The sequence below is a fragment of the Cavia porcellus genome, unplaced genomic scaffold (assembly GCF_034190915.1).
Source record: "Cavia porcellus strain 051 isolate PalLab524CR breed Dunkin Hartley unplaced genomic scaffold, mCavPor4.1 scaffold_26, whole genome shotgun sequence".
Lineage (NCBI taxonomy): Eukaryota > Metazoa > Chordata > Mammalia > Rodentia > Caviidae > Cavia > Cavia porcellus.
Window position 1 is genome coordinate 53221563 of NW_026947509.1, and position 13518 is coordinate 53235080.

Here is a 13518-nt window from a genome sequence, read left to right on the forward strand (position 1 = left end):
GGCTGAGACAGAGTGGGGGAGGGGGAGGTAGGGGGAGGGAGTGACTTCTTTTCCCGGGTCTCCCCACCCAGTCTGTTACCAGTGATGCCAGTGCCCTCCAGTCTGCATAGAAAGCCCCACAGGGCAGTGTTTGGGGGGCTTCCGGCTAGTTGAACACAGGGAGGTTTCAGGCGGCCGCTGCTCCCAAAGCAGGCATTCGAGTCCCGCACCCTTCCCTACACAGCTGACCCGGAGCTTCTCTTCCCCGTATCCTTTGTAATATCCTTAGTAATAAACTGGGTAGGTGTCGGTGAAGTGCTGTCCCCCAGGTAGAGTCAGTGTGCCCGCGGTGGGTGGGAACTGGGGCTTCTAGGGTGGTATTCTAGGGTTGCGCAAGGCGCAACCTGTGACACGCAGCTGGCATCTGCAGCCGGGTCTCGGGTCATCCTTGGGCACTTGGCCTCCCAACATGCGGGATCTCCAGGTCGATGGCGTCGCTACTGAACTCGAGGAGAGCCGCTGGTGTCACCGCAGAACTGACAGCTCGGTGTGTCCGTGCCAGGAGAACCTTGCCTGTGTTCGGGTCCCGGAGCTGATGTGTGTTGTGGGACTACAGAAAGAGGAGGCGCGCTTGGGGGAGAGGTTTGTTTCCATGGACCCAGAGCGTCCATCTAATTCCTCCTAGTGGTGGCAGGACTCGGGCTTCTGGACTTGCTCTTGACATATTCCCCTTAGGGTGGACACCCACCCCCACCCCCACCCCAGCCCCAGCCCCAGCCCCAGCCCCAGCCCCAAGATTCGCTCTCTTCCTGCCTGGGACCAAAGCGGGCCTTCTCTCTTCCCTCAGTCTCACGCGGGTTCTTGAGTATCTGCCCCGAACGCTTTGATGTGTGTGGAAGCGGTCCGGTTTCAGGCCAAGTCTGAGTTCAGGTGTCTCCGCTGCAACTGCTAAGGAGTGTGGAGGACCACCTGGAGGACTCTCCTCGAACAAAGAAGAACACTTATCTCCAGGTGGGCTAAAGCAGGCCAGGCCCTGTCTCCACGGGCTGATAAGGACAGAGCCCACCGAGCCATTACCTTTTTGCCTTCCATGGGCTCTAAGCCATGTAAATGGGGCTGGCCGAGGAGGTGCTGACGCGTGATCTTTGAAGCTCGGTGGCGGTCCCTGTTCCCCTGCCCCGTGACCCCCCAATCCAAACGTGGTTGAGCCGGGCGGGAAGCAGAGCCACCGCTCCAGGGCCGTCAACTGGGTTCCAGCCTCGAGGTGAGAGGCTACGGCTTCCCCGGGCATGAAGCTCTACACTACAGGTCAGAGCTGAAGCATCGCCCTCCGAACATGAAATGCTGCCTCAGTTGCCTTACGCAGATGGGTCTTTCTGCACGTTGGAGGGGTGGTTGCAGGTCTCGTGCGTGGCCCAGCTCACAGTACTCACGGCATTCCCGCCATTGTCGCAGTGGTTCATCCTCTAGCCACTGCCTTCTTCACGAATTAATAAAATCCGGGTTAGGCCCTGGGTCGAGGCCTTTGTTCCCGATGACCCTTCACCCTGGCCGGACTTAGGACCCCTCGGCGCGCCCGCACAGCCACCCCTCCCCGCCCCCGCCCCCGCCCCCAAGTATAAATGTGTCTCGGTGTCTTTAATTCTTGCCATGGGTTGCACCGGAAGTTGGTAGATCGGAAATCAACCTGCTAGAATTCCGATAACGTTTCCATGAGGTTACAAACATCAACTCCCCGCACGCTTGACGAAGAGCCCGGGGAAGGGATGTCTGCAAAGAAGGGTGTTTGTGGAAGCAGACATCAGACAGGAATCAGGTGGAGAGCTCTGAAATTCAGTCTCGGCCCTGCCCTACTGGGCCCCCCCACCAAGCCCCGACCCCATTGCTGCAATGTTAGGTGGGGCTGGGGCATCAGGTTAGGCCTCTGAGCCTCAGAGTCATCACCTGGTTGTTTGTTGGTTTGTGTGGTGTGGGTTCGTTGGTTGTTTCCTTTGCTGTTTTCTCAGTATTAGGATCGAACGCAGGGGCTCAGGCGTGCTCTCAAGCACTCTGCCACCGAGCTGCATTCCCAGCCCGTGTGCGCCTGTCCCCGTGGACGGGACGAGCTCTGCTAGCTCCGCCGTGGACACAGCCGAGCTCACTTTCCTTGACTGCGGCGGCAGGCCTTGGTAGACTTGGTTTCATGGGCCCGCCATTGGCTCTGGACTTTGGGGGGCCAGCAAAGAGAGTTCTCAGAGCTAGGTGCTGGAAGGTCTCCTTCGCTGGAAGGAGGTGGGGCTTCGGGAGTTATGAGAGAGTGGGGTGGGGTGGAGTGGGGTGGGGCGGGGCGGGGCGGAGCGCTCGGGGTGGGGGGGGCGGGAGAGAGCTGGTGCAGGGCTGAAACTCCGCCAGACTGAGAGAGGGTGGCGGCAGCATTATCCTTCCCAGGTCTGGTCCTCGAGAATAAACACACACACACACACACACACCCGGCGACCTGTTATGGCAGGTGCGCTCGAGGACCCACAAGGGGACAGTTCGGCAATGTGGGTCCCTCCCTTCTCTACAAAGGCCCAGCTGTAGGCCACGAGCCGCTTTCCTGAAAGCATAGAGTTCTCTGCTGGAATAGGCAGCGGCCCCAAAGACCCTGTGACTGAAACACCCACTGCAGAGGAAATAACATTGTCAAGAACCAATAGCGGGAGCCCCACAGGCACGTCCCGCATCCTAGCGCAGGGAAGGCCATGGGCGGGCGGGCGAGAGGACCGCTGGGGCTTGGAGGCCTGCTTCGGCTAATAGTGAGTGTGAGTCCCCGTCAGGAGGAGGAGGAGGAGGAGGAGGAGGAGGAGGAGGAGGAGGAGGAGGAGGAGGAGGAGGAGGAGGAGGAGGAGGAGGAGGACGACGGCGACGACGACGACGACGACGACGACGACGACGATGGCGGCGACGCCAGGAAGGAACAAGAAACATCAACAGACGGGGTCACAGCATGTGGAAGAGCTTCTGCACAGTAGAAGAGGCGACCAACCGTGAAGAAACTGTCCACGCCATGGGAACACGTTTCCTCCCAATATCCTTCAGGCAGATATCCAGAACAGCGCAGGGGTTCCTTTTAGAGTTCCAGGGCCCAAACTGCAACCTCAAGCCCACTCGTTTCGTTTATCGCCAAGTGGTAACCCTGCCACGTGACTCGAGTGCGGAGGATTCAGTTGAGGAAAACCAACTCAGACGCGAGTGAACATCTTTGGTCTTCAAAGGAAGCCACCACCATATCTCCCTCATACACACACGCACAGGCACACTCGCACGCGCGTGCACGCACACACACACTCACACACACACACACACACACACACACACACACACACACGATCGGTCTGGCCACCAGCGTGGAAGTATGCATATATCAAGAACTCAAAACATGAGGACTCCCCGCAACAGTAGAAAAGACCCGATCGAAACATGGGGATCCTGAAAATAGTAAGATAGGCACGTGAAGGAGGAGGACAAATGCTGGATCCCTGAAAACGTGTTCAGCAGCTCTGGCCGGCAGAGCAAGAGCAATGAAAAGAGTACCGAGTCCACCTCCCTCCAGAAGGGAGGGCTCCCATCCGGCAATCAAAGCACAGCCAGCCAAGGGCGGAGGGTGAGTCTGCAGGGAGAAGTCTGCGGTTCTTCGTGGGTGGGCGGGAAGAAGCTCGAGTGGTAGGGGCACTACGTAGGGAAATCAGTGTGGGGAGGCCTGGAAAGACCAGGGGCAGAAATTCCGCTCCACCCCAGCTATCTGCTTTCTAGGCTCCTTGCCGAAGGAGCCAAGGACATCTCACGTCACAGGGCCTCCTTTCTCGGGAGGAGCACCTGCCCTTGGCGCTCGGGCGCGCCCCGGGTCTCTCCCTCTGATACAACCTGTCTGTCCCCTCTCTTTCCCCCAAAGAGACAGCACCAGCACGGTACAGTGATACACGTGTACCCGTGTTCACGGCAGCACGATTGGCAAGAGCCGAGTCACGGAAAGAGGCCGCGTGTGCACTGGCCGACGACTGACTGGGTGAGGCAAACGTGGTATGTGTGTGTGCACGATGGCGCCACTACGTTGCCACGCAGGATCAACTCGAGGAGCCATCAGCAGGGGAAACCCGGGGGTGCACGCTGCACCATAACAGCGGCAAGTGCGATCCATCCATCCATCCATCCATCCATCCGACACGCAAGCCCAAAGAGCGCGTGGTTCGTCCGATAGTTGAAATGGAAAACTACAAACCAAAAGAGTTTTTGGAAAGACAGGGCATGCAAAACAGGGCAGGGAGCGAGGTCTTGTGCAAAAGTCAAGGAAGGAGACAGGAGACTGCTAGATTGAGGCAGAGAGGTTCGCGAAGGGCCACGCAGAAAGCGGAAGACGCGTGCTGAGGATGGCTTTGGCTTTTGGAACCGTGCTGTCTCCCGTGCGGTGATGTGGTTTTCCACAGAGACACGCAGCCCCGCACGTCCCGGAGAGGAGAGAAGCAGGCGTGAAAGCAGCAAAAGCACAGGCTAGAAAGCATGGCGAGCGTGCAAGGCGCCGCCCCTGCCCGTGAGGATAAGCGTGCAAGGAGAAAGCAGAGCAAGAGAGAAGCAGAGAAACAGAATAGGCCAAGGCAGACCAGGCACCAGGCGGGCGTGAAGCAGGGCCAAAGAGACAGCCAGCGCGCGACTCAACAGCAACGAGCCAGCTACCAGGCAAGGGCTGGTGAAGCAATGCTGCGCTGATGGCTGCTGATGGCGGTGACAGCAGAGCCGACCCTCGCATACAAAGGCGAGCGGACACAAGGGCTTCCTTTTGCACAGGCGGTCGTTTCCCCGGGGAGGGGTGCACCGTTCCTGGAGGTACTGCAATACCAGGTCGATGCGTGGAGTGGACGGAGCAAGCTCCTATTCCATCTCCCAGCCCCAAAAATCCATTTAATATATTGTCCTCGGATAGAGGACGTATCAGATATTAAACTGATAAGAACAGATACTACACTTGATCTTAGCCAAAAGGCCGAGAAGCGATGCCGCCCGGCTCCCCCGCACTTCTTGCCGTCCTCCCGCGCTCCACATTTCACGCCCGGTGACAAAAACAACCCTCACTCCGCCTCTCTCGGCCTCTTGCTCCTGCACACCCATGCGCACACCGTCCTACTCGTCCTACTCGGGTGCACGCTTCTCATTTCACGCAGTTTTCCGGGCCAGCTTCTCGCCCCTCTTACGCCCTCCCGGCGTCCCCGGCACTCGGTCCCGCCGCTCATCTGCATGACCCGCCCTTCCTTCCCCGAGGAGGCGTGGCTGCGCCCGCCGACCCCGCCCTCCCGACCGGCTCTGCGCCTGACCGGCGGGGGGCGGGGCGCTGGGAGCCGCTTCCTGCTTGCTGTCCCCGCCCAGTCAGGACAGCCGACCAGACGCCGCGAGACGGGAGGAGGCGGGACGTGGCGGGGGGCGGGGGCGGGCAGGGGGGCCCCGGAGGCGTGCAGAGGGCTCGCCGCGGGAGGGGACGACGTGGGGGGGAGGCTGCAGGGGGGGGGCGTGGCCAGGCGGCGCCAGCGTGCGGGCCTTCCCGCAGAGAAAGCGGGTGGCGAGACACGTGGCGCCACTAGCGCCGCCAACTGTGTGCTCATCCCGGGCCTCCTTCGTTCCTGGGCCCGGCTGGGGAGCGGGTGAACCGAGCGAGGACGGTCCTCCCCTCCCCGCTCGCGGTGCGCTGACTGACTCAGAGGAGAGAGCCCCTGGGGGTGGGGGTGGGGGTGGGGGTGGGGGTGGGGGGGGCACCGTCTCGACTGCGGGCGTGGAGGCAGAAGATCTGGCTGGATAGAGGCGGCAGGACACCCGGTGGCTGCGGGCGCACGCCCTGGGAAGAAGCCCGAGGTCAAGGCCCCGGGGAAGGGGAAGGCGGGGATGGAGTGTCCCTTGGAGAGGGACACCCTCCGGAGTAGCCCTCCTGCCATCCCTCGGCACTCGGGGGTGGGGGCGGGGGTTCAAGCGGCGGGAGGGTCGGCTCCCAAGTTGGACCCCACTCGGGAAATGGAACGCAAGTTAGGAGACCTTGTCCCACACGAGGATGTTTTTTTTCAGTGTGGCTAACTCAAAAGTGTAAACGTGCCCTTATTGTCCACCCCCCGCTGTGGACCGAAACGCAGAGAGACCAGTCAGTTTTCCAGGGTGACACAGCTAAACTGCATCACGGTCCAGGCCCAGACTTCCACCCAAGCAATCCCTCGAAACCCCCTGGCGTCTCGTGGCTTCAGAGCAGACTGGGGAGCACGGGTCGAGTCGAGTACCAGGAATAAGCGAGAGAGGAGTTAGCATTTTCTTAGGCTTGGAGCACAGTGGCCCTCAGATGGAGTCGGGAAGGCCCCCGACAGCCTGCCCAGTCAAGACCCTCCAGGGACCCCAGGGGGAAACCAAAAATGCGGCAGGTGTCTTTGGGCTGTCTGGGACACACACCGGAGCACTATCCAGACAGGATAGTCGAGGGCGGGCACACGGGCCCTGCAGGGGACACTGCGTGAGCACTGGATAGACCAGATCCTGACAGAAAAGAAAAAGAACCAACACATGGATACATATCCATATCCATCCAGCCAGCCAGCCAGCCAGGCATCCATCCATCCATCCAAATATACATACACTCAGATACACACACACACACACACACACACACAGCGCTCAGTTCAGCAGCACATATACTAAAATTGGCATGATACAGACATCAGCCAGGCCCCTGCGCAAGTGAAGCGTCCCATAGTTTTAAAAACCAAACCAAAGAACCAACTGAACTATATACAGTCTCCATGTAAGGCGGGGATCGTGTTCTTCTGTGTCTTCCACAAGGGCCCGGGCCCTTCCACAAGCTCCCTCGTGAGTCCCTTCAGAACCCCTAGGCCAAGAGCTCTGGTTAGGTATCCTACTCAGAACACCCTCCCGGCTAGGCTAGTGGAGGCTCCCTTCCCTTTACTGCGTGCACTTTCTTGCCTTTCTCACTGTGGAAGAAACAGGCTCATACCCTGCCTCCTCCTGCGTTGTCCAGTTTCATTCTTTGTCAGCATGGGACAGGGCTCCAGCGCTCCTCTCACTGCAACACCTCTGGAGGGAAAGAGGTCACTTAGGAAGAAGCTACATGGGGAAACGTCAAGCACTCAGGAATGCCTTCAGTGTGCGCCAGAGAGAGCCAGCTCTCATCTGTCACGTCACGTGTACAGTGTTGTGAAGGGCTCCCCTCACCGCAGCCCACCCCCCCTCCCCTCCGCCCACCCTGGGCCTTCCTAATTTCATGGCCGCTTCGCCCCGCTGGCTTTCCCTGCCTACCGGGGAGCGTCTGGCATGGGGATATAGATACGTGGCCACCTCTTTGCACAGGTTCCGGGGTTTGTTTTCCACCTGTTTGGGGTGGGGGTGGGGGTGGGGGTGGGGGTGGGGGTGGGGTGGGGGTGGGGCGAGGGGTTACCAGAAATGGAACTCGGGACCTCACGCTTCTCGGGGAAGGCGCCCCACCACTGAGTTAAATCCCCGGGCCCTGTTTTCCATCGTGATGAGGTTGTTGGATGCTCTCTCCTCAGCGCCAGTGACATACACACTCTGGCACGTACTTTGTGGCGAGTGTGTATGTGCAGAAGAGCTGAGGGGTCAGATGGGACCACGCGTACTGGGTGCTGAGTCCCCTGAGTCCGCGTGCCCTGACCTCCACCTCCACTCCCCCCACCCCCAGCTCTTGATCTCTGCACTGTGTTTACTGGTGTCCGCCTCCTGCCCATCTGGTTTCCCTGAGCAGGGGCTGTTCTGCAGCGCAGGGCCGAGGGCACCGGTTAGTGGAAAGCAATCTTTGTCCCCCTCTCCCAGGGAACACACATCTTTTCAGGCCGAACTCATCTTTGATCCTCTCTCTGCCTGTGTCTCTGTCTGTCTGTCTGTCTGTCTGTCCGTCCGTCTGTATCTGTGTCTGTGTGTCTGTGTGTCTGTGTGTCTCTCTGCCCTTTCCATCCGTCTTGCAGGTGAGCCACACCAAGAGCTGACCTGCTTTCCCTTGTTTTCAAACGCGGTGAAATCACTTCCTGTTTTTCCCTTTTCGGGCTTCTAAGCTTGGCCACAGAAGCCCAACAAATGTGTCCACGTGAGCCCAGAGCAGGGTAATCTGCAGCCGCTCTGGCCCTCATCTGGCATCCAGTCCACCACCTCTGTGTCAGGATCCCTGGAGGGCCACAGGCACCTCTCGTGGCCGAAGGCACAGGCCTCCCAGACCCTCGTTCCCTGACCTCCTGGGCTGTCTCGGACCTCGGGGTGGGCCCCCCTGGGATTGCAGGTGGGATGGTTGGGGCGGAGTCGCGACGGGATGCTGTGCCTGGTTGTTGGTCCTTAGTTGTGGTATGCCTTAAGCCTGTCATATCCTAGGATGATTGGTACGTATACTTCTTGGTTTCCAAAAATTTAATGTTTAGCTGAAAAAAAGAAAGGTAAACAATGTGAAATAGTTAAGATTCTACATTTATTTTTTTAAATTATTTTTTTTGTTACTGGGATTGAACTCAGGACCTTGAGCTTGCCAGGCTTGGGCTTATGCCACTGAACTGTACTCGTTTTAATGTTCTTTGATAATGTAACCTTTTTTTTTTTTAACCAGGAACTGAGATCTCAACCTTGCGCTTACCACTATTGTAACTATTCTTGAATGTCATTACTTTTTGTAGGCTGTGGTTTATGTGTTGAAAGATTTTATGTATAAAAGGCTTTGTGTCATTTAGAAAATAATGTCAGAGCTATCCTGCTGCCTCTGCCTCCTGAGTGGTGGCATCACAGGTGCAATCACTGATTTGTAGTTTCACTGCTCAGTTATCTTATAATTTGCATGGGCTAACTTCAATTCCTTTGTGTGTAAGCATGTTTTATAGGCTAATGTGGTATACTGTAGAGAAAGCTTTGGGTGCTTCTCCACCGTTCCCCTCTAGTCTCTGCAACTCTTCAGGGTTAACTGCCTCTAGTAGTAAGGTAGGTTTTTTTCTTTTTAATGAAACCTGTTTTACCCATAGTACCCAAGATAAAAACTATAAGCTGATTTACAGGATAATCTAAGGGAAATTTTGTTGGGAAAGTACTTCTGGGGGTACATTTAGATACAAGCTATAACAGTAGGATGACACCTCTCTTCTGTCTTACACGTCACTATCATGGCCACCTTACTGGCATTCCACTGTTCAAATTACCATGTGGTATCTGTGTTACTCCTCAGCGTAATAGCTCCATATATATATTTCAGGCAATAGTTTGTCTTCCCTGTCTACAAGGACTCAGTACCACCAGTATGTATCTCATCCAGGGGCATGACATCCCAATTACCATAGCATTTCACCAGATGACCCACTTTTCAGAGAAGGAGAGGCCAGAGGAGGTACTCAATCACAGAGCCACTGACTGTATCACACTTTATACAGATTCGACTTCATGAATAAAACAAGCTACACATCCATAATTACCATAAGGCTTTACTGATACAAAAGTATTTTTTCATCAAATATGAGATGTATAACTCTAGTTGTAATGATCACCATTATTGACAACTTAGATATATTTTCTCCCATCTTCATAGTAAAACCTTTTGAGAAGTCATGATTTTTCTCATTGTTTTTCATCTAAATCATATCATTTTTTACATACCTATGTTAGAAATAAGAAGGATGATCATTACAGTGCGCTAATCTCCATTCTTTAAAAAAATTAATCTTTAACATGTTAAAAGATGGTGGTTGGGACACAAATGTGCATATATTCGAGGAATTTTTTTTTGCATAGACATAATTGATTACATCACAAAACCAGAAGTGATTTTTTTCCCCACAAAATTATAAACTCTTCTAAAATACACATGTGCTTTCTCAAGATGCTAAGGCACTCTGGAACAAAACACAGTGGCCGATCCTTTGGCTTAGAGCTTGGCTTTCTGCTTAAAAGACTCCTTCATCTTCTTCACAGTGGAAAGATCACCCACTCCCTCAGGCCAGTTGTCATGATCTGTTAAGTGGAAAACGTCATGTCACTCAAAATTCTCTTATTTCCTTTGTCGTTAATTTTCATACAGTTCTCTAGTTATTGTCTCTGATTCACCCATGCAAGAGAAAGAAGGAAATCCTTTGGACAAATGGCAAATGGAAAGGACTTTTTTTTTGGACCTGCCGTAACAGTAGGATTACATCTCTTCTCTTTCTGTCTTACACGTCACTACCATGGCCACCTTACCAGCATTCCACTGTTCAACTTGAATCACTAGCTTTTCCCAGTTTAAGAAGGCTACTCTTCTAAGCCTCAGTCTTCATCTGCTGAAGGGAATAGCTATCTTTTAAAGTTGCAAGAGTTAATTTCTTTTTTTTTTTTTTTTGGTGGTACCGGGGCTCGAACTCACAACCTCACACTTGGCAGGCAGGCGCTTATGCCACTGAGCTAAATCCCCGTCCCAAAGAGTTAATTTCAATTGAGCCTGGCACACTGCAGACATTCGATAAACAGTATTTCTTTAATCCTTCAATATGTAGTGCTCCATTTTTGGAACACCCATAGTAATGGAAAGGAAGATAATGAATTTTTTTCCTCTACAAATTCTTTTTTTTTTTTTTTAAGAGTAGGAAAATTTACTGGGGAAAAACAACTGCTGTTGAGAGACAGTGATATAGGGGAAATGCTAAATGTCAACTATGTAGAATTTGTGTTCCCCAAAATTGAAGAATGAATTTTACGGAATAGAGGTTAAGAGTAGGAAAATTTATTAAAGAAAAGGAATGGGGAATATAATAGCTCCTCAGACAGAGGAGGGGTCCCGAATGAGTTGTCCTCTTCAAATTCTTATTCTTTGACTTTTTCTAGGTAACGTACAAGAATTTCATACGAAAAATAAAAAATTGCAAACTTTGGCATAAATGACTTAATCATTTTTAAATAATTTTCTAACTTTACATCAACTTCTATTACATGCCTCCCACTATACAGCTCCCACTGTGTCTTTCTAAGATCCTCCATTTCTATTAGAGAATCCAAAAACGTCTGGTGAAATGACCCCTCCCGGGTGTGTGAGGAACAGGTGAAGCAGTGTCAGCCAGTGCTCTGCACCACCCCGGCTGCGGGTATTGGGGGAGAACCAGTAATTATATAAGCTGGTCTGAAACAGCAGATCTCAGAATTTTGTAACAAATTCTGGAAAATGATCATTCCCCTCTCCTTACTCTGTGACCACCTGCACACGAGCAAAGAGAAGTGAGTGGCCTTAGGAGCAGCAGGCAGCCAGCTAGCACCAAGGAGAGACGGGCAACCTTGAGAGAAAGTCCATATCATACAGCTGAGGCAGGTGCAGCCAGGTTTGTGTCCAGCCACTATCCAGAGAAAGCATAATCTCAAAGGCCCTTGGCTACTTTCCTTCACAATTTGAATACTTAGTATTGATAAAAACAGTGTTGTATTTTTTTAAAAAGTCATTTCATTGGAGACTTGAGGAAGCAGCTCTCTGAAATTTTCTTTCTCCTTTTATTTATTTATTTTTTGTTTGCTTTTGTTTTTTGGAGACAGGGTCTTGCTATATAGTTCAGACTGGCCATGAACTCACTACATAGCCCAGACTAGCCTCGAACTTAAAGTGAGCCTCCTGCCTCAGCCAACTGAGTGCTAGGATTACAGGTGTTCACCACCGGCAACTGGCTTCTCTCTCTTTTTAAAAGAAAAATAACACAATTTACTATAACAAACTACTGGTTCAGGAGAGTAGGAGAGAGATTCTCTCGTACTCTCTTTTTTAAACTTCTGAAACAGTATTGCATATTCATGTGGATTTTTTTTTGTTTTGTCTTTTTGAGACAGGGTTTCACTATGCAGTTCAGGGGGGCCTCAAATGCAGGGATCCTCCTGCCTCAGCCTCCCTCGTGCTGGGATTATAGGCCTATGCCACCACACTCAGCCATGTGGGAATTTTTGTCCTTCCAATTCAGGTTCTTATAACCATATCAATGTTATTAGTAAAGAAATATGTAAGGAAGGGAAAGAAGTACAATTAAAGTGCTACCCTAATCATTTACTAAAGCATAGAGGATCTCACAACTTGATTAGTTTGTAGCAGAGTAGGCTCAATTTGGATCCCTAATATAAAATTCAGATACACAAGGGTCATTTCAACCATACAGTTATTTAGTAGTAGCCACTTACTGAACTATCATTAGCAAGGGAGGTCAAACAATTTTTATATCATTGTTCTTAGTTTTTTTATTTTTTCTATTTTTTGGCTGATTTAGCATTTTTAGCATAGTTTTTAATTTCTGTGGATCTGTTCTGTCATAAGTAAAATTAAGATGCAGGCATGTTGGAGGTTTTTTTTTTTTTTGCATGTTGGAATTTTTAGGACTCTTCTAACCCCAAAGGACTCCAGTTGAGCTGTGAGATAAGAGAATGCATACAGATACACACATATCATACAAAGAAATACATTTGTGTGTAATATCAACATCTGACGCAAATTTACAGTACTTTTTTTTTTTTTTTTTTTTTTGCCTTTTTCCTTTTTATCGGTACCGGGGATCGAACTCATGACTGCCTGCTTGCAAGGCAGGCGCTTATGCCGCTGAGCTAAATCCCCAGCCCCTTACAGTACATTTTATACATTAAAAAGATTGAGTTTGGCAGTTTCACATTGTTAAACTTAATAAATACCCACAAAAGGTGGCAAAGCACAACCATACTATTCCTCCTAACTTAACAATTCTAGTTTTCTGTTAGGTATGCAAGGCACTTACTGAAGGAAAAAAAAAAAGTGGACTTAAATCTTAAACAAATGGCAACCTCTTGCCCTTTCCTATGCCTCTGCACATATACACTCATCGAGAGATGTTTTTAAAGTTTCAAATTGTAAAAAATTATGCACATAAGTCCTTTCTAAATATATACACTTAAGCTCTGTAATAAATATATTTACGTACTTTCTGTGACTAGAAAAGTTTCCTTCAAAAACCCTAGCATCAAGCTAGGCATTTAGCTCCTAAGGAGCTACATAAGAAATTTTGGATACCTGAACACGGAAGGCACAGGATGGGTGATTACTCATTCTCTGGTTGCTCACCTGGTATGTCATGGTTTTGACAGTATAGCGACTGGCCACCATCCACATTCACCAACTGTCCAGTGATAAAGGAAGCCGCAGGTGACAGCAGAAAGCAAACTAAAGAGGAGACCTGGAAGCAGGAACACACACATGTACACATGTACATGAAAGCAAGAAGTCCTCTCCATTTCTAGGAGCTCCACAAATAAACATATCTGGGATCCTATAGCCGTGATGTGAATCTTAATGCATGCACTATAATCTGACAGCACATTTGACCCTGACTGAAATCTCGAAGCGATCAGAGTAAAGGTGGCAAGATGCAAAAGAGCTTTACACAGTGCCAATGTAAAAGGCCAAAACTGAACAGAAGGCAAAAGGTTTCCCATTTTGAACAGTTCACTTCTTTCTATACCTTCCATCATTCAGTGCAACTGTTTCCATCACTGCTGTGTGCCTTTTATTATTTTTATTCATGAAATAGT

General features: G+C 51.4%; 1 protein-coding gene and 1 non-coding gene across 2 annotated transcripts in view; both read right to left on the minus strand.

Annotated features, from left to right (window-relative positions):
• Positions 1-4799: 4799 nt before the first annotated feature.
• On the minus strand, positions 4800-4990 carry LOC134473385 (U2 spliceosomal RNA). Its single transcript, XR_010043637.1, has one exon. It is a non-coding gene; the product is annotated as a U2 spliceosomal RNA (small nuclear RNA).
• A 4440-nt stretch (positions 4991-9430) lies between these two features.
• Positions 9431-13518, minus strand: part of Pecr (peroxisomal trans-2-enoyl-CoA reductase) — a 28686-nt gene continuing 24598 nt past the window's right edge. Inside the window, exons 7-8 of the mRNA XM_003462076.5 lie at positions 13052-13163; positions 9431-9972 (exon numbers count right to left, since the gene is read on the minus strand). Of these exons, the coding sequence (XP_003462124.1) occupies positions 9887-9972; positions 13052-13163 (198 nt within the window). The 3' untranslated portion in view covers positions 9431-9886. The remainder of the gene's footprint in view (positions 9973-13051; positions 13164-13518) is intronic.